We start from the raw sequence: 22,392 nt of genomic DNA on the forward strand, positions 1-22,392 counted from the left end.
TGCTTTCAATTTTAGTTAATCTGTGAAAATGATTATGTTATTGTACTATTATTTTGCAAATTTATCAAAACAGCAATCCTACTTGTATCTGGGGCGTAGTGGAAACAAACCACTTATTGAATACAATACAATGAATCAAAAGTACTCTATCTATTTTTATGACATTTTTTTCCCCATCTATTTTATTACAATGACCCAAGAATAAGTGCTATAGGGAAAAAATTATTGTGAGTATGTAAAAAATGAAGAAGAGTGGTATGCGTAGTAAGCCTTGTTGTATCCCACATGTCATTACAATTGTTTGACTAGCACAAAATATACCATTTTGCATTTAGACCAACCTCTAAGGAGCAAAACATTTCTTCTCCAGCTTCCCGAGTCTTTTACTGTATATAGTCCCAGCCTGTCGGGGCTTGAAGCTTCCATCTGTTTTGCAAACGTCCCAGGGTGACTCATGTTGGAACAACAGTAAATTGTCATTTAAACCCTGCCCACTTTTCCTGTTTGATCAGATAATATCAGAATCGTCCTACTATTTTGATGCGATGGCCCAAGGATACCAATCGACATTTGCCTTCACATAATCAATCGTGTACTGGTTATTCTAGTCAACATATAAAATGGGTGGGCTTCGATCGTGGCACACAGCAGAGATCAAATAGAGCAAATGATCAAGTAGCCTCGGATGTACTCGCTAACCACGGTAGTTTGGTGCTGCAGAAATGTTGTAAATAGTGTTTGCATTGGGCTGGCGGAGCGTGTGAGCTGCTGTTATATAACCCAAGAAAGTGACTGACGGAAAGAGGAGAGCGGTCACAGCGAGATGGCTCGACTGCCGCCGCTCGGCCCGTGCTCTCCTCTTCTGCTGTCATGCCCATGCACACACACTCAGGGTCTAATAGGGTGAAAGGATCGTCCTCATTTGAGCATTTTTTTTTCCTAGCCAAAGTGTCAATGGAATAACAGTCCAGTTTTATGCAGCACTAAGAATCCTAACAAAGTATGTTGTAGGACCATAACTGCATCCAGACCGATGGGAAATATAAAAAGAACGAATGAGCTGTCGTCAAAAAGGAAACAGAAGGCGCTAGGCTAACTGTCTTGTTAGCTTTTCTGAGTTTATAGCTCAGCTGAATTTGGTGTTGACTACAGAAAAATACTTTCCATCGTAAATATTGAACCGGTTTAACAATTACGATTGTTGGCCAATACCGTTTTCAGAACAGATCATTGGAGGAAAATCACTCTCAACACACCTCACACCACACCACATGGTAATCGCTCAGGTTAATCTTTTAGCAACATCTGACAATCAGGCCTTAGCTCAAAAAAAAAAAAAAAGCTCAAATTCGGCCTGATTGTCAGCATGTGTGCCCCTTTTTAGTCTTGCCAGAGGTTGCCAAGTGTTCTCCAGCTGCTTGTTTGAATCACAGTTCCACTTATGTTGACACTCTTTGGCTCCCTCGTTACTTCCTGTTTGTCCCGTTTGAGAGTTACTCCATCAATTCTTGCATCCAAAAGACAGAGAGAGAGAGGGGGGGGGGGGGGGTCTTCAAAACCTTCCCGTCTTGGAGATGTTTGATCAGATTTGAGTAATTGCAATGAGGATGAGCACATGGCAGAGCTGCACCCGGGAGGCAATAAATGTCATTAAAAACGGAGCTAAAACATTCCCTTTTTCCAATTTGTATTTGGAAAACGTGTGTTTTTTAGTCACGCTACTGCTGTGAGCTTGCGTTGGCAGCTCAGAGTTAGCGATTTAGCATGTTCTTGGGGTATTAAAGCATGACCTTTGATCTGCGTGTTCATTTCTGATGAAAAACAGGATTGTTGGAAGGAGCAGAACATGTGGTGGTTTAGTTTTAAGTGGCGGTACACACAGACTGTTAATCGGGCCGAAAAGTGAGCTACAAACATCAATAATCGGGCAAAAATTTTTTTTTGCATTTTCCTTGCTTTATGATCAAAGTTAATAAAGGCCCGAGACTAAAATCAATGACCACCTACACAATCTAATGTCCAGTATTTAAAAAAAAATATTACAAATAGAATAATGTCCATGATTATAAACAAGAATTTTCACCCAACCTCCTAATTATGTGACTGGTAATCCCAGCAGTCTCTTTGTTGAGCATTATATAGCAGAAAAAATGTATTAAAGCCCAAAAAAAAAAAACTAATTCCAGATCATAAGCTTAACATCTGATGCCTACCAAAAGGAGCCGAGCTAAACCCTGACCTTCAATGTATCAGTTTATCAACTGATTTTATGTGTTGGGAGTTTTCCTCTTGTGCTATGTTAGGTAGATTTCTATGGAGAATTTATCAAATTGTAACATTCTAACAGTTTGTGCGCCGACGTACAGCAAAATAGTATCCAGAGTTTGGAAAGGCAAATGGTGTTCTAATGGTTTGAATCAGTTGAGATATGTCAACAAATGAGGTCAATTTGTAAAAGGTTTCCATTCATTTGGGAATGTACAATGAGAAACTAAATTTGGCAAAAAGTGGGAATTCTTGGAACATGACAAGTCATCAAAATGAGGTGAACATTTTGAAATTGGAATGGTTTGTATTGATTAACAAATATGTAAGGACGTCCACTTGTGGGCATTTATGCAATGTGAAAGGATTAGATCATCTTGAAAAAATGTCTCCCATTATTTGTAAAATGTTGTCATGAAAATTTAGATTTTTTTGTTGTTGATTTTTTGGGGCAATGTAAAAAAATTGTTCTAAATATTTCCTGAGTAAGTTAGAATCGTTTGAACTGGTTGAAAAAATGAGTTTAAAAATAAAATAAAAATCTTGACAAAAATGTAAAACAATTCCGGACAGAGCAGAAATCTAGTTTTGTTTTACTTTTGACGGATATTTCTGAAAAATGTTGCTACAAACTGGGGGGACCTTTGGAATTTCCATTCTAGTTTTATTATTCATACTACTCACGACTGTTAAGAATGTTAAGAATGTGACATAACATTGCAAGTACAGTTACTAAAGGTTGTATGAGAGTTGACGGTTTGATTATGGAACAGCATATTTCTTTATATATTATATTTCCCTTACGAAAAACTGCACTTGGAGGTAGACCAGTGTCTCGGAACAGACAGGCTCCACTGCATAACAGTGTTCTTTTTAGAAGATTTCAATCCATCACATCACCATATTTTGTCTTCTCAGTCCTTGGCGGTTCTTCGGTTTTGGGCACTAAAAGACAAAAGTAAACAGTAGGTTTATGGTCACCAGTCAAATTATTATTTTTTTTTAATCGGCCAAATGTCGGTAAGTTGGGTCGCTCGTATCTCAAGGCACCACTATATGTCTGCCATGTCTGTAAGTCCAGTCAAACATACTGTACAACACATTTAGCCAGGAACTTACTTTGTGGCGGCAACCTATTTGGTACTTTGCCAGTTTCGATTAACAACCAGAGGTCGGCGCATTTCTGCGATTCCCACCATGTCACGGTGTAGCTGCCCACCGATGATCCCACTAAGAGAAATAAGCGATGGATTGGAGACATATTAGAAAGTTGGGTGGGGGTGGGGGAAATACACTCCGATTCCTCACCGATCGAAACAAGCAGGTTCCACTGCAGAGGATAAGCCAGTCTTTTAAGTAGGAACTTCTGGAGAGCAAAAAGGCCAACAGCACCTGTAAGAGAAGGTCGAAAAAATACAATATCCATCAGCTATGACAAACATGGCACAGGTTTCCACCGTTATTGGTAAACTACAGCGACATGTTATGCTAACAGGAAGTTAAAATAAATTTTTCATCCTCTGCAAAAAAAAAATTAAATACTAATATTACTGCAGCTTACTGAGTGAGTTGTGGAAGTCTTCTTTGTGAGTGTCTGTATTGTGCCACCCCCCTTTCGGTGGCGACATAGCAAGCACAATATGGGGCTGGAATGGATTAATGGCATTTCCATTAATTTCAATCAGGAAAGAATGTATGAGATCCGAGTGTGATGAATTACAAGTATGGTGACGGGACAAATTAATAAATCAAGGCATGCAATGAACATAAGCCTGCATATTTGACATTTTTGCATTCAAAATAAAACGTGTTGCAATGTTTTCAGAGCATGTGTCTGGGATTTTTTTTTAAAGGTTCTATTAGCAATAATGCGATAATATCAATAAATTACATTTTCAACACTCATTTCATCTCTATTTTATGCACCGGGGCTCATAAGGCCTCTCCCCAATGCGTTTCCAAAAAAAGAAAAAAGAAAAAAAAACTGAGCTGTAAACATTAAAAGAAATGCTCAAAAGTATTCTTCAGCTATGGAGTAAAATGTGACCCAATACTTTAGTGCACATCTTCTATCACACATGCCTGAAGGTTATTCCGCTCTCATGTGGTAGATACTACTTGTATACTGCATTGGAAAGTATTTCTCTAATGCACGTACTACGTACCAAGAACAAAGCTTCCAGTCCCCTTCATGAGGGCGCGAGACTGACAGGCGGTATAACTTTGTAAACCCTGAAAGACAAAATTACAAATGAAGGGCGAAAATAAATAATACTGATATTTTCATTCATGTCGTGGGAAAAAATTAAGCAAAAGGTCAACATGACACGCAAAAACTCAAAATGCTTACCGGGTGTTTTGCTACCAGCTTATCGTCCACGCGAGTGAGACCAATATTGACCATTTTGTGTATTAAAATTAGAAGTTTAAAGTTATTTCGTGGATAGCAACATTGGATTTGGCTAACATTTACTGAACTGCACCCAGTTGCCGTCGGAGACTTACAAAACAGTGTACGATGATAAGCTAAACTAGGGCGACGCTCACGGACCGGCGGTGGTACTGCACTTCGCACATAACATTAATACTGATCCGTTTTTTCCCCCAGGAGTCATATTATGAAAAATGTGCTCTTTTATCGCTTGTATAAAAATATTTGGATCTCCTGACTGCCTGACAAAAAAATATCCAGCAATTAAACTGTCACCTCAATTTAACAGTTGAACAAAAAGTGTGAATTTATTATTACAATATTGGATTTTAAAAAATGGTATTACCTACACAGGAAACATTCAATTACTTTTTAAAAGGTCCGCCAGTTGATGAAATCTACTCAAAACCTGGTTTGGACTCTGGCAAGATAGCTCCCCTTCTGCTGATATCCCAATGACCCCTGACACCAACAGTGGCCTCAAAGGGTCTAAAAAGAAGGCAGATGGAGAGAATGCGGCAACACAGAAGGTTAAGTTACCGCACCACCATGTCTGGGATACCACACATCTGCTATTTCTTACAAGAGACGAGAGTGGACTGACTTCAAGGGAACATGATGCATTTTCCCCCCACAATTTACTAGTTGAGAAAACTCAGCATGCAGGTGGTTATGTTAATTAGCCCAATTGTTGCATCACAGTGGGGCTGGCACGGAGGGGTTTGTATACAAACATTCAAGTAACAGACACCAATAAATTAAATCAAGTTCATTTTTTATTTTTACCATCATTTTACATAGGAAAAGCAACTGTGTTATCGCCGAACTCTATTCACATATTGTAGCTCTTAATTTCTAAGTGATTCATGTTCATAACAAAACAAAAACAAAAGTAAGGGTGCAGGGGTAGTCGAAATCACACCCCGTCTCGGGACAAACGCGCAAACATGGGAAGCGAGTTTTAGTGCAGTGGTGAAAACCTGTTCACGCACACATAATACAAAATACACAATCAATGAGTCGCATATCAACGTGGGACACGTGCGCCAAGTGTCTGCACTCCTCCGCGAAGACACACTAAGCAGGTGCATTGTGGGGTAAAGGAGGAAGGCAAAAAGATGACACACAACAAAGGAGGTGGTTGACTTTCTAAAAAGTCTCCAAATGCAAACCGAAGGGGCGGGGGATTCAAGTTTTTAAACGTTGCGGAAGATTTCAGTGAACAGTGTTTTTCTGGAGAAAACCTGAAAGGGGTGTGAAAAAAAACAATCAAGTAGTACCCCACCCTAACACCCAAAACCATCCCAAAATAAAGGAAAAGCTCTCATACGGTCTGTCCACTTCAGTTTGCCTTCAAATACCACCACTAAATAGGTTTTCACAAATACTTTAAATAAATAGAGCTCCATTGATAGAATTTCTTCGAAAACAAAAGACAGACACACATACTCGCGCAACAATACCGATGGAGGGACTTGGACTTTGAAAAACAGTGTCCATCATCTTAACCGAGCAGCTTTTATTAGCAATGCCAAACGTACCAAACGGTCGCTTCCCGAAGAAAAGCATCAATCTCCACAAAGCTAGTTTCAGGATAAACATAAAAATGCCATTTTCATTGGACAGCAACAAGAAAAAAAAAAGGGTGTACCAAAAAATCTGACTTCTCAAATTATGAAATTTCAATGACGTGTAATTTTTTTTTTACTTGGATTGCATTCACTAGCAATGAAAAGGCCTTTTGTGATTTTATATACACTCAAACGCAGTCACAACAGTGCGCGGCGAGCATTTCATGGGTAATTTAATACAAATAAAAAAACACCTGGAAAGCAGATTTAAACAAAAACAAAAAAGTGGAAGGCAAAATGGAAGACGTCATGTCACAGGTGGTGTGCGCATACTTAACATCTGTTCTGAACTCTATAGTTTGAATTCTGATATAAGTAACCCCGATATTCATATCGTTAGCTGAATAGCACAATTGCCCAAGCCATTTTTAACTTTTTGTCACAATATCAATAAAAAGTACCAATGTGCTTACTAAAAATTTAGTTTTTTGCCTTGTGCAGATTTTATTTTTATTTTTTTAAATCAAGCAAACTGGACTCTTCTCGTTTGTTAAAATTGTTTTTGCTTGTTTTCCAAAAACATTGAAAAATGACTTAGGCAATTTTGCTATCAGGCAATGTGCAAAGATGTCAAATTTTTCGGAACACCTTGGACTTTACCAACAAATTCTTAAACATGAACCAGAGACGTTAATAAATTGTGGAGGTGAGTTGAATGATTTAAATTTGTACCATCGTCTGCAAAACGAAGATTAGGGGGGAAAAAGCCACAATTTTGCGGCTACTTTATTACAAAACAGTGAAAATGTCTAAATAGATTCAATAAAAAACTAATTGGAATATGGCCCCTTTAGGAAGATGCGCACACACACATACCCATCGAGTCCTTAGCAGAACATACAACGCACGCACACAAAATACTGTTAGTGTGATCCAATCCGACCAGAAGACGGCATCCATATCCGAGCGTGGTCCAGTTGGTCTGCAAGACGAGTCGTTACCTCTCGCGTGCGAAACAATTAGCAGCAGCAGGTCGAGCTCGGAGGGCGTTGCCAACCCCCGAAAGACGAAAAAAAAAAAACTTTCCCTGTCGTCCATATGAGAAGCGAGGGGAATTGAACAGTTGTGGAAGTGTATGCCGATGTCCATTGATCACCTACTTCCAATCCACACCAGTGAGGCGAGCGCCATTCAATGTCGCTGTGGTTTTAGTCTCTCGCCTTCTCCGTGCCCTCAACCCGCATATCAAAACGCCTTTCTTCCCCCTCTTCCCTTTCCCCAATCACCGCTCCGGTTCCGACTCCAGCGCCAGAGCCCGCTTGCGCTCCCGACACTGCTTCTTGTGGGCGGGCCAGTCCCTCTGCTGGCACTGCGAGCCGCAGTAGCGCGCCACCTGACAGCGGCCGCAGATGTTGAACTCCCGCAGCTGTGGAAGACGGGCAAGGGTTACTAGAAGTTTGAAAACATTCCGCGCAGAAAAAAATTAAAACAAATAAAATGACGGTAATCTCCTGAGCTCGATGTTGCCTATTTGTGTTAAGCTATATCCCGATTCAGGCACAAACTGAAGCCATCACTGAGGACGACGACGACCAGAGCTGGTCAGCAAGCTAGCTAAAAAGGATACAGCCGACCTCAGCTAGTAAAGATCTATGGCACCAACATATATACAGTATACACAAAATATAAGGCATCAAAATCAAGCCTGGTACTGCATTTGGCCACGGTGTGATGAGGGATCCTGACCAAAGTAAGCCATTTTAAAATAAAAATATTTACAAAGGAAAAATCGTCATGCAAAACATATTCTTCCTGTTCAAAGTTATTTTCAAATAGTCACATGTTTCATTTGTTGCACTATGACACTATTTTGGAATAGTTCAATCGCAAAGATTCATTTCTGCCCAGAAAACGGTCGGTTGAAATTGTGACTAGGAAAACGAATGAAATCAGCCTAATAAATTGGAACATGGGGCACATTTTCTTCCCAGTTTAGACTCACCCGCCTCTCGATGAGCGAACACGGTGGGTAGTGGCACTCGTAGTACGTGCACGAGCACTCCTCTTCCTCCACCAGCTCGCCGTTGGCATTGTAGTAGCGCGTGCGGCTAAGTTCCAGGTACTGCTCCTCCACCGGGTCGGCCGGAACCTGCTGGATGGCCAGCCAGTACAGTGACTGCTCCCTGGGGGAGGTTGAGGAAGAACAAAATGGATGACAAAAACATCACGTATAAAATGAAAGGACACACAGTTGGAGGAAACATGTTGCAGAAATCTTCAATCTTGGCTTTTTTTTTCTCTCTCTCTCTCTCTGCAGTTTCAAAGGTGACACAGGTTCATGTCTCAAAGTAGTGGTCAACAATTTTTTTCCCCCACCAGGGACCAATTCACGTTAGCAGAGATTCTTTCAGATCATGGCAATTTTCATTTTCTATACTGTATCATTGCAGGCTTAATATAGATTTCAATCACCCCCCGAAACTAATGGCCTGTGTCATATTTTGAAAAAATAAAATAAAAATTAGGGATGCACGATAATGCTATTTTCAACAGATACAGATAAACTAGCAATTTAGAAAATGACAATGTCGATAACCAACTTGAATACAAATTTACTATTGAGTCCTACTACAAGTCATGTTTAAAAAATGCAACTAAAAACTGTGGGGGTAACATCTTGAGGAGACACAGTAAAGAAAGCCCACACTGGCGACTGCCATGTCGCCATGATGAATCTTCTGTGAACACGAGGTCGCGCGCATTATGACGTCACAAATATCTGACACTACCATAGGAGAGGGGAGGGGTTGAGGAGTTGGGCACAACTTGAGCCACAAACACAACAGATGGACCAACGATTTCTTTATTATCTGGTTTATCTGTTTAACATTAAATCGGTTGATAATTGCCAATAATTATCGGCCACCAATATTATCGTGCATCCCTTTACTGTGTCTCCTCAAGATGTTACCCTCGCAGTTTTTAGTTGCATTTTTTAAACATGACTTGCCTTAAACATCCAAGGATGCTGGTCACTGCTGCTAAAATTGTATATATGTATTGTAAATATGCCTAGCGAGTTACTGGCAACCAGTCCGGGGTGCACCCTGCATACATGATGATCATTGCACCACAACAATGATGATGATGATGATATACTGTAACACATTAGCATCACTTGTAGATTATAGTTGCTAATTGTAGCTTCCCAGCCTTGCCTTTGCTTGCTGGAAATCTCTTCCGGTTTGGGACTCCAGCCGACAGGGACCAGTCGTAGGTTGTCTAGCCTGTTGTCGACTGTCACAGAGTTGATGTGGATGACTTGGAAACTTGGGGCGATGCCTCCTCTGTGCTTCTCCCTGATGTAACCAGACAATGAGTGACACGGTTCGCAAAAGAAAAGACATGTAGAAACAGGCGTGTCATCGAAAAGGTTGTTAATAACTTAATTGGCGAGACAAAAGCAGCATATGTTTCCAGTTTACTCAACGGGCGAGTGCAAGACTCACCAGAGCAGCTCATGCAGCGGCCTTCCCGCCCAGCGACCTTTGCCAATATCAAAAGCGTATGCGAAGATCTTTGCACCGTTGCCGTCGGCATCAACCTCCATGCGTGCCTGAGAGGACATCACATACTTTAACACCTGATGGACAGAGGCAACGGGGGGGCAAAGCTGCCTTAACAGCCCCTACCTCAAAGGCGTAGTTTTCCACAAGAGGGATATCCTGCTCATCAATCAGTGTGTATTTTGTCTGCAAGAGCAATAATACAAGTGAGATTATATTTCAGGTGGCTAGAAATAGACACATTACTTCATTAGGTCTTCCAAAAAGACGGACAATTACTAATTCAACAATATACTGATTTCCATCATGATATCCCCCTGATTACCATTAAACCTTAGAAAATACATAAGTAACCCATCCAAATTGGTGTGGATTCACAAAGTACACATCTATGAATTCACAGCAGACTTAAACCCAACGGAAGACATATGTCATCTACTAAAGAATGAGTCCCACCTCCCCCACTATAAAATAACTTTGTATTTAAGCACGAGCCTGTTAGCTTGGGAGCTTATTGGTGGCTAGCGCCTCATCTTATTGTGGAAGGCCCCAATTAACACACGGTATATTTGACCACACAGCATTTAGTAGCATCAATGGCTTGATTTTTCATTATTTGCATTTATTAATTTTGTTTGTTTGTTTGATGACAAATTCATCAAAATGCCTAATATCCACCTATCTTCTGTCTATCCCTATTATTATTTGTTAAAGCACTTTGTTTCAGCTATGGTGGAAGTTTAAAGTGTTCTATAAATTCCACCACATCATGGTCTACATCCATGCTTTTCTGTTGTCCCCAATCTGTATATATTTCAACAATATTCATGTTTATCTGACAGTGTCCAAGAACAACATTGTGGCAGTTATTTATATTAACACGTCCACGTCCACAGACTGCTAGTCACGTTCCATCTCCTCACCGGGGTCCCTCAGATGGGTGGGGGACTCCATGTGATATGTACCCGAGAGATCCCCGCCCTCCCCGGGCATGAGTGTCGGAAGCACGGCGTCATCCGCATGACACACGGGTGGAAACACGCGATGTGACAGCCCAAGAGTACACCATGATACCCGCTTGCCGGCTCTTTAACCAAACAACGTTCCAACCCTTAATGTCTTTCATGACTGGCACGCATCTATCAACTACAAATCATTCCCAATTAGTGACAATTTATGGGCAGGGGGGTTAATTTTGCCTCATTTATTCGACTTTGTGTCGAGTAAGAACGAAGATATGAGACGGCGTCTGGGCAATGGCTTCCTCGTCTTGTAATCCAAGTGTCGGTGCTAGCGTGGCCATGCTCGTTCAACTGCTTGTCGTCGTGTCAGTAATAGGACTCGCGGCGGGGAAGGAAAAACGCTCGGCTCGACGAGTGCGTCGTGGCAAAGTCGCGGCGAGCGAAATATGCTATTTTAACGACAACAATTAGACAATAGCCAAAATGCCGACAACCCCCGCTAATGCTAGTTAGCATTAGCATATTTGCGTAGTGGTGGCGGCGGCACTAGGAAAGACGACCCACCGCCGCTTTCTCAAAATGCGTTCAAAGGAAGCTAAATTAGCGACATTAAAAAATAATAAATCGGCGAATTACACCAAACCTAGATTAAACCCTCAAACGGCTAATTCCTACCCATATTGAGTTCCCGCGGGCCCTCCCCCGGCCGCACATGGCAACCCCATGATGGCTGCTCACCTTCCCGGCCACACGGCCGAGCCGTACAATCCCCAGCTTGAAGTCCGACATCGGGAAGACAGCGAGGCGTAGGATCCAAACCGGTGGCAAACGTCTTCGGCGGGGGAGGCAACCCCCTAAAGACCCGTTGCGATGCCGTTCGGGTTCAGCGGCTCGACGTCAGGCGGGACTCCGGCTCTCTCCGGCGGCAGCCCGGCCTCGGTGACACCACAGCGCTGTTGGCGCAGGGAAGGAGGGCGAGCTCCACAGGGGGGCGGGGCGAGAGCAGATGCTTGTCCGATTAACCAATCAAAACGACCGTAATGTTTTGTCAAAACAGTCACTTCCCGCTTTATGTCCAATGGACAGGGACCACAGCTGAAGGCTACCCATTTTTTGTATTACGTCATCACTCTCGTGACCGATCCCATCCATTTTCGCGGGTGATAAACTGGGAGGGATTTGTCAGTCGCTTCACCTCCTTTATGTTTTTTTGTACACGTTAACGCTACAAATCAGCGAATGACGTCACGATGCATGACGTTTTGGTTCAAAAGCAGCTTTGACGAAGGTTTTCGGTGCTGTACACAGGGAGGCCTTCATGTCCATTACAAAGGGTATCTGCAAGACCAAAATATAGCTGTACTGCAGTGTTTGCCAACAGGATGTCAAACTCAAGGCCTGGGGGCCAGTTAGGACCTGCACATAATTTTATGTGCCCCTGAAAGAAAATAATGTGCATCAACTTAATGTTTATTGCAAAGTCTTCACTATTCAAAACGTTGTGATTTCGCAAGCATTTTTGGTTTCCAATCCCCTTCTGAAAATGTATTTAGAAATATTTGAGCAGATATTTGAGCGACTTTAAAACAACGTGGTTATTTTCCTCTTCAATTTGTGACATGGGTCCTTGAGACCTTTGGTGGTTCCTCCTATGACGGAGGCAATTAACTCTGGAATTTGCCCAAAATTGACACACGATACAAAAATGGACAACTTCATTCCATTTTCCATTCAAGTTTGGGCCATGGGTGCTTGGGACTATTTTATGTATCCTGTTAAGATCGACATATCTAATAAATTGTCTGTTGATCGGTCACACTGTGTCAAGGGATAATTTTTTTCTAACTTTCCAAGGGGTGACAAGCACTGGAATTCACATTAAAAATACAGGTGCATCCTGTTATGATTATGATATACATGTCCATGGAATTTGTCATTAATTGGTGAAACCAGCGGGCAATATCTAGAATTCACATTAAATAAAAGGGCCTATTTCCTGTTCAACTTGGGATACATGGGTCCTTGAAAGTTTTTGGTGTGTTCTGCTATGAAAGAAATGCACTGGTGTTTGGGGTACTTTTCCCCCCTTTTTTTTAACAGTTGTCCAAGAGACAACCAACCCTGGAATTCTCCCATAATGGCTGCTTCAAAATAAAATGGCCGCAGTTTGGAAGATGGGGTCTGGAGACTTTTTGAGACTTTTTTTTCTGTTACAAAAGACAAATACCTTTACCTAATGTCGTGTGGTGAAACTAATGTCTCAGGCTATTTTCTTCCCTAACTTTCTAGAGGCCACTCCAAGCGAAAAATATATATAAATATACAGTATTGATATGGAGCCATAACACTGACAATAAGATTTGGTATTGAAAAAAATATATGCTTAAAGAAAATAGTGTTGTTTTTTTTATCTCTGTATTTTCTTTTTCAATAAACCTTTTACAATGCCAATACGTGTTTCAATGTCAAGGCAGCTTTTTTCACAATGACTTTTTTTTTCTTCAATACCAAATCTTATTGTCAGTGTTGTGACTCCGTATATTGACCTACTAGATACACACAAGTTGCTTTAATCCTCACTATGACCAATATCAAATTAGAAGCTTACTATTTTGTCAAGTTATTTATAGTTTGGAACCTTGGACTTTAACATAAGCACACAGTCTGCGCTGTTGCGTTTGTGTCTCGACTAGTGCTTCCGGGTACCTCACCTGTTACACCTGCGTTACAGCGCTGACTCAGCTGAGTCCCTCCGGTGCACCTGCTGCCATGATGACCGAGGAGCTGACCGATTTAACCGCACCGAAAGACGGCTTGGAAACTTCCACGGCGGTAAAAAGCGAAACGATGAGCCCCACGGAGCAGCCCATCTTCGCTGCGCGCGGGGGGGAGGACACCTCTACCGCCGCAGCCGCGGGGGAGAAGGCAGACGGAGGGGCGAAGGCACCTGCCGCGACCGCCGTAATGGCCACCACCTCCGACACTGAATCCGGGATCTTCTCCGGGGAGAGCGAGACGTGTGTGGAGCACGAGTGCGAGCTGGACTGGTTCTGCGGGACCGAGTTGAAGCTGATTTGCTCCCAGTGCGCCATAGAAGGATCCTGCCGCGGACACAACGTCACCCCACTGGCCGACAGAGTCACCACAGTCCGGGTGAGTTTTCTTCGTCCTCCATCTTCCCACGACTCAGTCATACTACTTCTAACTATACGGTCTCACGTTACGACGAGTTTGTACGTAGGTCGGATTTCATCGTTTATCTACGGTAACACAAAAGGGCTACTTAATTACATATTACAGTAAAAACAAACAAAAAAAAAAACAGTTTGAAAAGGCCACAAATATACGCCAAATTAAAAAAGTACGGCGGTAACCTTGTGTCGGATACACTGTTGTGCATAGTTGTTTGTACCCTTGAAATGAATTTCAGTGAATCCTTTGTATGAAAAATACTTCTGGCAGTGACGTGCAAAGGTGGGGGCTGTCAAGGGTGTTTCCACCTCTGTGTGTGTGGGTGGGGGGTTTAAATATGTCAAAACATATACAAAGACCACTAAAAGCATTTATAACTAACAATAGGCTACATTTCTTTGAGGGGTGTGACTTTACATTTCATGTTGCAATGATTTTGTATACTTAATGTCAAAAGATGTGGACATTGATTGTGAGCACATACCAAAGCAGCCAAGAGGCCGGCAGTGGATTGTGTGGAATTTGTTTACACGTGTGTGGCCCAATAGCGCAACACCAAATCCCCGTAAGGCTGTGTGACATGTCATGTCTATCAGGTTTTTGAAAATGTTATCATCCCTGTCTAATTCCTCTCTCTCTCGAGACAGGGTTTTCTCGTTGGATTTTCATCTTCCAGATCACTTTAATTCCCCTTCTTTCTCCCACTCCCTCCCTCAGAATCAACTGGTGGACGCGTGTGAGAAAATGCAGCTCCAGGCGCAAAGGATGGAAAGGTTCATCGAGCACACGCTCACGGCCAAGGAGCAAAAGCTTCAGGTGGGAGACACATCAAACGGTCAAAGCCTTGAAAATTCACAAAAATTCACAAAAATGTAACACATTTCTGTAAAATCTACAGTAAAAAAAATTACAGCATTTTCTTGTTTTTTAATTTTACAGTATTTAACTGTATACAGCAATGCATTATGGGTAAACAAAGTGCATTGTCGGTAAAAACAAAGTAGAGTCATTTGTTGTATAATTAGCGGTAAAATACTGTAAATTTTACAGCAACTATGTTTTGGCATGTATATATGTGGATTACAGGTAAATACAATAAAGATTGTTGGATTTTGGCAGGTATCTCTATATAAGAAGCAAATAGCGGACCCTGTATTGTAACCAGAGCAAGGACAAGAGTAATATTTTAGCGCGAGGGCAGTCTGCATCGTCTTCACATCGCATTTCTCCGACAAAAAGGCAACATTACAGCCAACATTCATTTATGCACTCGGCTGCAGAACGAGGATTGTTTTGACAACAAGGGCGGCACGGTGGATGACTCAGGGTGTGCCTTGGATAGGCTCCAGCAACCCTTTTGAGGAATAAGTGGATAGTTGATATGCGCTCTACGCAACGGCAGCAATTCATTAACTCATTCACTGCCATTGACGTTTATAGACGTCAAATATTCATTTGAACTATTTCTATTAGTTAAAAAAAAAAATCAATTTTTGTTAACAAGAGTATGAAAGCCTATAATTTTTTGTTGTACATTTAGAACAGATATAAAATGTGTGATTAATCGGGAGTTACCTCGTGAAGTCATGCAATTAATTGCGATTAAAAAATTTAATCGCCTGACGATCCTAATTTTTTAATAAACTTTTCTTTAACCACGTCAGGCAATTAAAACTTTGAATTGTAATTAATCGCATGACTTCAATTGTTAACTCACAATTAATTATACATTTTATATCTGTTCTAAATATGCAATAAAACAAATTCTATGTTTTCATACTCTTGTTAACAAAGGTGGAAAAAATGTTAAACTAATAGAAATAGTTTAAAGGAATTTTTGACGTCAATAGCCGTCAATGGCAGTGAATGAGTTCATGGTAAATGTCATCCAGCAGTTTTGTGAAAACTCTTAAAATAAACCTGAAACTCTATTCCATCTTGATGGTCTTACTCCAACACCATGCCATTGTGCAAATACTTTTGAACATAATCAAGTCCTCCTTGTTCATGCGCTGTACTGATATAGTCGGCAGCGAGCATGGCTCGGGAACGGGTGGTGGCCCGGGTCAGCGCCGCCCGCGAGGCCCTAGAGGAGGAGGAGCAGCGCCTCCTGGAGGAGGTCCAGAGGGAGGAGGAGCGCGTGGAGCAGTGCCTCCTCACCCAGAGGGCTCACTGGGGCCAGGCCATGGCCAGCCTGACACGCACACGCTCCAGCCTGGTGCACACTCTGACACACGCTCCCGATGCACAGCTGGTGGTGAGGGTCATTGTGTACATTAAAAAAAAAAAAATAGTATAGAAATTAATTGAATAATGCTACATCTCTGTCTCCACTTACAGACGAGCATTCAGGAGATTGCTGAAAGGTAAGGCAGGAGAAAGTGACTTTTTTTTTAAGTGAAGGTCCACCTCCATAATCCATGGCGTCCAAAAGCATCAGGTGAAGATATGTGCCTTCTGTATGTTTCAGAGTGGAGGATGCTGAAGGAGTGGGCCAGCCGCGCGATACAGAGCAGCTCAACATGAGGCCGGGCTGCAGCGACAGCCAGCTGCTGAGGGGAATGTGGGCCACCGCCATGCTGCACGGGCCAAACGGTCAGTCCCGTGCAGTGTTCATTTTATCCGCCATTTTTTTAATTAAGTCTCAGTTGTAGTCCGGTTTCAATCACGCTTGTTAGTTTTTAATCATAGTCAATCTCATCCCGTTTTTATTCAGTCCATTTTTAGTCGACTATAAATCTAGCAGTTTAGTCTTTAATTTAGTCCAAGAAAACATCATTTTATTCATCTAGTTTTAGTCAACAAACACTGTCAACGTTTTAGTCAAGACAATCATTTTACGCTTGTATATATTTTTTTGTCAGCAAATTTAGTTGAATATTTTGGATCTAAACCTTTTTTTCTTCTTTTTTTTCTTTTTTTTGAGAGAGCCCAGTATTGTTCATTTGGTAATTTTACCGATTCGACATGTCATCATCATTGCTCTCTCTCTTTTATTTTTTTATTTTGTATGTGCGTGTGTATGTGTATGTGCATGTGTGTGAGTGTGTACTCATTAGTTCACCTAAAACCTATTAAAAATCCCATACCGTTCACCTAAACCGAGTCGTGAGGTTGTCAGGAGACCCGAGGAAGGATCAAAGAAAGGAAAGTGAAATCCAGCACCGACCAGACATTACCTACTACCCACCGGGTTACCAACCAGAGTCTTTCAGCAACCTATTCTAAACCTATTTCATATCAAATTTAACTACTTTAACTATAATTTACTTTTTTTTTTGGTTAACATTTCACCCTGAATCCACTTTGTCACATGCTCGTTAGCTGTAGATTTGAAAGGGGGGGGGGGTCTCTGTGTCACTCCAGTGTCACAGTGACAGATTAGCAGAGGCAAGATTTTACAAAATCTTTTTTTTTTTTTACAAAATCAGATTTTTTTTGTCTCACCTTTGTTCATGAACTAAAATTTCCATAAATTTTAGTCCAATTTTTATTAAGTGAAATAAATTTTCATCTCGTCTTCATTATTCGACCAAAATGCATGCTAATTCAGTCCCAGTTATTGTTTATTAATGAGGGTTTTAGTCTAGTCTAGTCTAAATTTAGTCTACTGAAAAATGCGCGTTGACGAAATTATTTTTGTTTAGTTTTCGTTGATGAAATTAACACTAGTGCAGTGTATTATGAATTATGAAAATTTTCATTGGCCGGATAGGCTCCATCTTAATCGATCCTAATGAGAATAAGCGGTACAGAAAATGGCTGAATGCATGTACGTACATTTGAATAACATCTTTGAAACCGTGGCGGCGTGGCCCCTTGTACATTATAGAACAACTTTAGCTCTTTTGTGACATCACATCCTTGTGTTTGCAGCTTACAGTTTGTCCACTTTAAAGTTTGACGAACGCACCGTCAATCCCCACCTGGCGCTCTCCGACGACCGCTGCACTCTGACCTTCCTCCACAAGAAACCCCGCCAGCTTCTGCCTTACGACCCGGCGCGCTTCGACTGCTGGCCCAACGCCTTGGGCTCCCCGTCGGTGTCCTCCGGCACCCACAGCTGGGTGCTGGACGTGGGCCAGAGCGCCGCCTTCAAGGTGGGCATCTGCTACGTTGGCCTGCAGCGCAAAGGCTCTGGGGATCTGGCCCGGCTGGGTCACAACGACCAATCGTGGGTTCTGTCCCACTACGACGGTGAGTACTCTTTCTGGCACGCGGGCGAGAAGGTGCTGCTGCGACTGGCGACGAGACCGCAGAGGGTGGGCGTCCTGCTGGACTGGCCCGGTCAGACGCTGATGTTTTACGAGCCTGAGTCGGCCGCCGTCTTGCACTGTGTGACGCAATACTTCAGCGCCCCCTTGCTGCCAGCATTCGCTGTGACTGACCAAAGTATAACCATATTGCACTGACACTTGCTTCTTGAAAACATGAACAATGTGAAAGCAGGGATGTCCTTCCTGTAATTCTCCGCTATTTGGATAGTGAAAAAAACATGACTAAGTGATGTCCCTTCAAAATGATTATAATGGCTCTCAAGTCAAGTGCACTGACTGTTGAGCTAACACAGCGGCTAGCAACCGCTTGACGGATTAGAGGAATGTGGTTCAAAATACTCAATCCGTACTTAGTACAAACTGTACTTTTAATGTATAGTCTCTTACATTGTTCTTCTTCTGCGGTGTCTATTGGCATTTGGAAAGAAAGCTTAATGGCTCATTACTGCCATTAGCAGTTAATGTTAGCCATTAGCTGGATGTTGTGAGGTATGCTGCCGCTATCCAGTGGTAGAAGTCCGAAGCGCACTTGTATCAATCGCGCTAGTATCACATGAAAAAAAAAATAATAATAATAATGTGCAAGTGCACAACATAGCCCTGTCCAATAGAAAAGTAGTGCTTTGGCGTCATCTTGTGGCATCTGCAGGGAATTATCAATCTTTTTTGGAGAGGCAATTCATCCGTTTTTTCTTTTTTGCTATACTCACAACAAGGCTCGGTGCCTATCGTGAATACTGAATAGCGAATGTGCGGAGGATTACCATCAGTGTAGCTTCAGATTGAAGACTAGGCTTTAATTACCTCTTAATGATACAGTGCCATACTTTTTAAATATTTTTTTTATTTTATTTTTTATAATCTACCCAATGCCAAGGCAGTTTACACAAAAATGTCTGGTATGGTTTGTTCTCAATGTGTTTATGAGTAAACGAATGATTACCATGTTTATTGTCTGCAGCAGTCATTCATCCACCTTTTTTTTAATCATGGCAATATAAAACTATGGCATAGACAAATCTTGAATTTCCTTAAATTTAAAAATATGGGAGATTTTATTGCTTGTATACAAATAACTTAAAAAAATATATTAAACAACCAAGTCAATCGTTTGCCTTATTATTACACAACTTTAATAATTTCCCGCTACACTGAATTTCTCCGCTCATGACATGATCAGCTTTATTAGGTGAAAATCCAGAGACCATTCAAGTTTCTGGCCACAGTACTACGCTGCCAAGCTTTGTGATTGTATGTTGTTGACACAGCAAAAGGAGATGGCCACATACATAGTTTAGTCGTGTAGGAGTTGCTGCCTTGACAAATCAAAAATGCTTGTTGTCTTATTATTTTTAAACACACGATGGCACTATGGGAGAAGCTGCTTGCTGGTTAAGCATATTTGATGGTCATCTTGGTAACGAGAGCTATACTCACCACTGACGAAGCAGTATGTTGTGCGAGTGAGCAAAATAATTGGGACGGACACACAACTGTTTTAAATTACAATTTTAATATACAAAATATAATAATGTCTCTTTAAAAAAAAAACGCCCCCCCCCCAAAAAAAAATATTCTCAAAGAGTTTTCTGAGCGGTGAAAGCAAACAGCCACAAGGGGTCAGCATCGCCTCACGATTGTAAAGACACAGTCAAGTCATGGACAGGTTTTTCATAAGTCCATCAAGTGTTTATAAGTGTTTTACGTTACTGAATTCCACATGGACATCTATGGGGGCGGCTGGATGTTGAGTTCCCTTCTGAGATCGTCCAGGCTCTGCTCCCATCGCCTCTCGTAGAAGACGCACAGGACGCAACGGGCCCGCCGGCCATTCTGCGCCGCCCACGGGCCCAAAGACGTGACCAGCGATTGCAGACGACTGGGGAGAGGTTGCGAAGGAAAGGTGACTAATCAGCCCGATTCCCCGACACATACATTGTGCTATTTAATTAACAACTGACAATGAATGATAAAGCTGTACCTGGCGTTGAGTCGGAGAGGTCCTAACACAGCTCCAAGCGCACACATGGGGAGACCGGTCTGAGCGGCTTCGAACCATTTCACGGCCACTTCACCTGAGGATACGATACGTTTTTTTTAGTGCGCTGTGGAAATTTGTTTGTCCTTGTGAGATGATGATATAAAGTATCTTATTCAAAAACATGTCGTTCAGAATATTTATTATATAAGAGTACTAAGAAAGAAATCAAGTCATAAAAAAAAAAAAAGTGCATTCATATTCTGTATTATAGCAGAGCTTATAGTCCTTGCTCACCAAGCATGTTGGTGGGCATGCCCAGCAAGGTGTGCAGCAGGTCGTGGACCTCGCGGTATCTCTGCATGACATACGCAAGCTCCTCGTTGTCCACGAACTTGACGTCGGCCCTCGAGTCGGGTGTCACGTGCTGAGGAGCCAAGAAAAACACGTCAAACACTGTCTCTCAATCAAACCGAGGATTACTCACATTGTCTTCCAGGAAACGGGAATATTCCCGACCAAAGGATCCCTCGGGTAAGGAGGCCATCTTTTGCAAATCGAGCGTGGACAGGCGTATCCTGGGCCTCTCCCTGCAGTTTAGCAAGGAGAAAACAAAAAACTTTCTGTAGCTGGGTGAAAAAAAGACATTTTGGATGACGTCGCCATGCTAACTCACATGAGAATCCCGCATCCCTCAGGGTCGTTTCTCATGCGGTCCCTGAGATTTCGCAAGGCCAGGTGGCCCGTCGTCTCTCCGAGAACTGCGACCATGTCTGCAGGGGATAGTTTATTATTATTATTTATTTTTTTTAGTTCAAACCCTTTTCCATCATAATGTAGTTACACAAGTGTGCACACCCTCTGGTAACTGAGGATGCAGCTGTGAATCACATTTAAACACCAAACAAAGCCAAGATTCAAATGCTGACCCTCAGAACAGTAAGGCAGACCTACTAACCACTAAGTCATCGTACTGCCAGAACGGAATCTGTTTAGTGGAACTGGAAACGAAAGTCTAAACAGACAAACAAAACTAAATATGATGAAACGAAAGTTGATGACGGTCATTTGCACTTTGCGCCCACAGCCAAAGTCCCTAAAGATGAAATGAAACTCAACAAAGCTCACAAGATCAGACACCTGCTGCCTAAAATCAACGGCGTTCCATTAAGAAACTTTCATGTTGACTACTGTGTGTAGGCCTCGCCTACCCTCGTTTCTCTTCATCTGCAGAGTGAAAGGAAAACTAACCCCAAGTGCAGTCTCTAATGACTCATCTCACCATGCCTGTAGGGGTCCTGCAGCGCGGCGACCCCCGAGCCGACCGCCAGCAAGGCCTTCTGCATCGGAGAGGTGGGGATGTGACCGGGATAGAGTTCTTCATGGTAACGACTATCTGTCAAGTTGCTCCTGCAATTCACACACGCTGCGGAGACAAAAAAAAAAGAAAAAAGAAACGAAGCAACATAAGCAAATTCCACACAACACCAAATGTTTTTAATGTAATAAGAAAAATGTCAATACAGTGTTTCGCTGATGAGACGACCGTGTCCCGGGTATGTCTTTATTCAGTTCAAATAAAATCAATGCATCTAAATAAACTGAACTTGAAATGTGTTTAAAGCATGTGATGTGTAAAACAATATGAGATTTCCACTATTGCATATCCCCTCATTTTCATATTTAATACATAACACATAACATCAGCTGCAGTCACTCATCAAATATAAACAAATACTAGTCTAGATTCCATGCAAAACCAACGATCTAATTTGCACAGTCATGCAAATTAATAACGTGAGTAAAAGAAGCGTTCAATCTAACCTGCATAAAATAAAAGCAGTTAATTTTGACTATCCTCAACAGCGACCGTCCTCTCTCCCTGTTAGCAAGAATTCGACCTCCACCGTGTCATTTACACCTCAACAGTAATTCGAGTTTTAACCCCATTTTAAACGTTGAGCGTCACAACCTCTTATCACACATGGACAAGTCAGCGGTGAAAAATCATACCGTTCGTTAGAAAATTGGAGTGTCGGTTATTCAGCCGTTGAAGCGATTTAGCCAGTCGCGCCAACATTATTTTGACACCAATGCGCATGCGTGCTCCACAGCTTTAATATACTATCGTGTCCGCAGCAGACGCACTT

General features: G+C 42.0%; 4 protein-coding genes across 6 annotated transcripts; 1 reads left to right on the forward strand and 3 right to left on the reverse strand.

Annotated features, from left to right (window-relative positions):
* Positions 1–2,904: 2,904 nt before the first annotated feature.
* On the reverse strand, positions 2,905–4,776 carry tmem141 (transmembrane protein 141). Its single transcript, XM_086097057.1, has 5 exons — positions 4,616–4,776; positions 4,431–4,497; positions 3,574–3,657; positions 3,385–3,495; positions 2,905–3,210 (listed from the first exon to the last, which is right to left on the reverse strand). The coding sequence occupies exons 1-5, from the start codon at positions 4,667–4,669 to the stop codon at positions 3,149–3,151; spliced, it is 378 nt and encodes a 125-aa protein (XP_085953183.1). The 5' UTR covers positions 4,670–4,776; the 3' UTR covers positions 2,905–3,148.
* Positions 4,777–5,450: 674 nt separating this feature from the next.
* Positions 5,451–14,014, reverse strand: zmynd19 (zinc finger, MYND-type containing 19). Its single transcript, XM_086097509.1, has 7 exons — positions 13,507–14,014; positions 11,534–11,748; positions 9,960–10,019; positions 9,777–9,883; positions 9,486–9,626; positions 8,270–8,450; positions 5,451–7,693 (listed from the first exon to the last, which is right to left on the reverse strand). Exons 2-7 carry the CDS (start codon positions 11,582–11,584, stop codon positions 7,550–7,552), a joined length of 684 nt encoding a protein of 227 aa, XP_085953635.1. The 5' UTR covers positions 11,585–11,748; positions 13,507–14,014; the 3' UTR covers positions 5,451–7,549.
* Positions 13,492–21,672, forward strand: bspry (B-box and SPRY domain containing). 3 transcript variants are annotated; one of them, XR_015097308.1, is made up of 7 exons: positions 13,492–13,948; positions 14,705–14,803; positions 16,014–16,244; positions 16,328–16,353; positions 16,458–16,582; positions 17,864–20,167; positions 21,443–21,672. XR_015097308.1 is itself a non-coding variant. In XM_086097507.1 (6 exons), exons 1-6 carry the CDS (start codon positions 13,565–13,567, stop codon positions 18,397–18,399), a joined length of 1,401 nt encoding a protein of 466 aa, XP_085953633.1. In that variant the 5' UTR covers positions 13,492–13,564; the 3' UTR covers positions 18,400–20,425. The 3 variants fall into 3 exon arrangements, 1 of the variants encoding a protein (XP_085953633.1); XR_015097307.1 differs by lacking the exon at positions 21,443–21,672 and adding an exon at positions 20,240–20,425; XM_086097507.1 differs by lacking the exon at positions 21,443–21,672 and having other exon boundaries at positions 17,864–20,425.
* On the reverse strand, positions 19,813–22,387 carry coq4 (coenzyme Q4 homolog (S. cerevisiae)). The gene is made up of 7 exons (XM_086097508.1): positions 22,256–22,387; positions 21,525–21,668; positions 20,919–21,015; positions 20,730–20,832; positions 20,540–20,669; positions 20,246–20,339; positions 19,813–20,143 (listed from the first exon to the last, which is right to left on the reverse strand). The coding sequence occupies exons 1-7, from the start codon at positions 22,341–22,343 to the stop codon at positions 19,993–19,995; spliced, it is 807 nt and encodes a 268-aa protein (XP_085953634.1). The 5' UTR covers positions 22,344–22,387; the 3' UTR covers positions 19,813–19,992.
* Between the last annotated feature and the right edge of the window lie 5 nt (positions 22,388–22,392).

The sequence above is a fragment of the Leptonotus elevatus genome, chromosome 15, assembly GCF_054856555.1.
Source record: "Leptonotus elevatus isolate MCC_2025b chromosome 15, RoL_Lele_1.0, whole genome shotgun sequence".
In the NCBI taxonomy this organism is placed as follows: Eukaryota; Metazoa; Chordata; class Actinopteri; order Syngnathiformes; family Syngnathidae; genus Leptonotus; species Leptonotus elevatus.

Bases quoted from the DNA above. Each gene is read 5' to 3' on its own strand.
- coq4 (XM_086097508.1), bottom strand. From the start codon at position 22,343: ATGCGCATTGGTGTCAAAATAATGTTGGCGCGACTGGCTAAATCGCTT. The intron at 21,016-21,524 runs GTGAGATGAGTC...TATCCCCTGCAG, and splicing joins GCAGGACCCCTACAGGCATG to ACATGGTCGCAGTTCTCGGA. The intron at 20,340-20,539 runs GTGAGCAAGGAC...TCGTATCCTCAG, and splicing joins CATGCCCACCAACATGCTTG to GTGAAGTGGCCGTGAAATGG.
- tmem141 (XM_086097057.1), bottom strand. From the start codon at position 4,669: ATGGTCAATATTGGTCTCACTCGCGTGGACGATAAGCTGGTAGCAAAA. The intron at 4,498-4,615 runs GTAAGCATTTTG...TTTGTCTTTCAG, and splicing joins AGCTGGTAGCAAAACACCCG to GGTTTACAAAGTTATACCGC. The intron at 3,211-3,384 runs GTAAGTTCCTGG...TTTGTCTTTTAG, and splicing joins AAATAGGTTGCCGCCACAAA to TGCCCAAAACCGAAGAACCG.
- bspry (XM_086097507.1), top strand. From the start codon at position 13,565: ATGATGACCGAGGAGCTGACCGATTTAACCGCACCGAAAGACGGCTTG. The intron at 13,949-14,704 runs GTGAGTTTTCTT...TCCCTCCCTCAG, and splicing joins ACAGAGTCACCACAGTCCGG to AATCAACTGGTGGACGCGTG. The intron at 16,245-16,327 runs GTGAGGGTCATT...CTCCACTTACAG, and splicing joins CTCCCGATGCACAGCTGGTG to ACGAGCATTCAGGAGATTGC.
- zmynd19 (XM_086097509.1), bottom strand. From the start codon at position 11,584: ATGTCGGACTTCAAGCTGGGGATTGTACGGCTCGGCCGTGTGGCCGGG. The intron at 9,627-9,776 runs GTGAGTCTTGCA...TGGTTACATCAG, and splicing joins CCGCTGCATGAGCTGCTCTG to GGAGAAGCACAGAGGAGGCA. The intron at 7,694-8,269 runs GTGAGTCTAAAC...CGTCTTCCACAG, and splicing joins GTTCGCTCATCGAGAGGCGG to CTGCGGGAGTTCAACATCTG.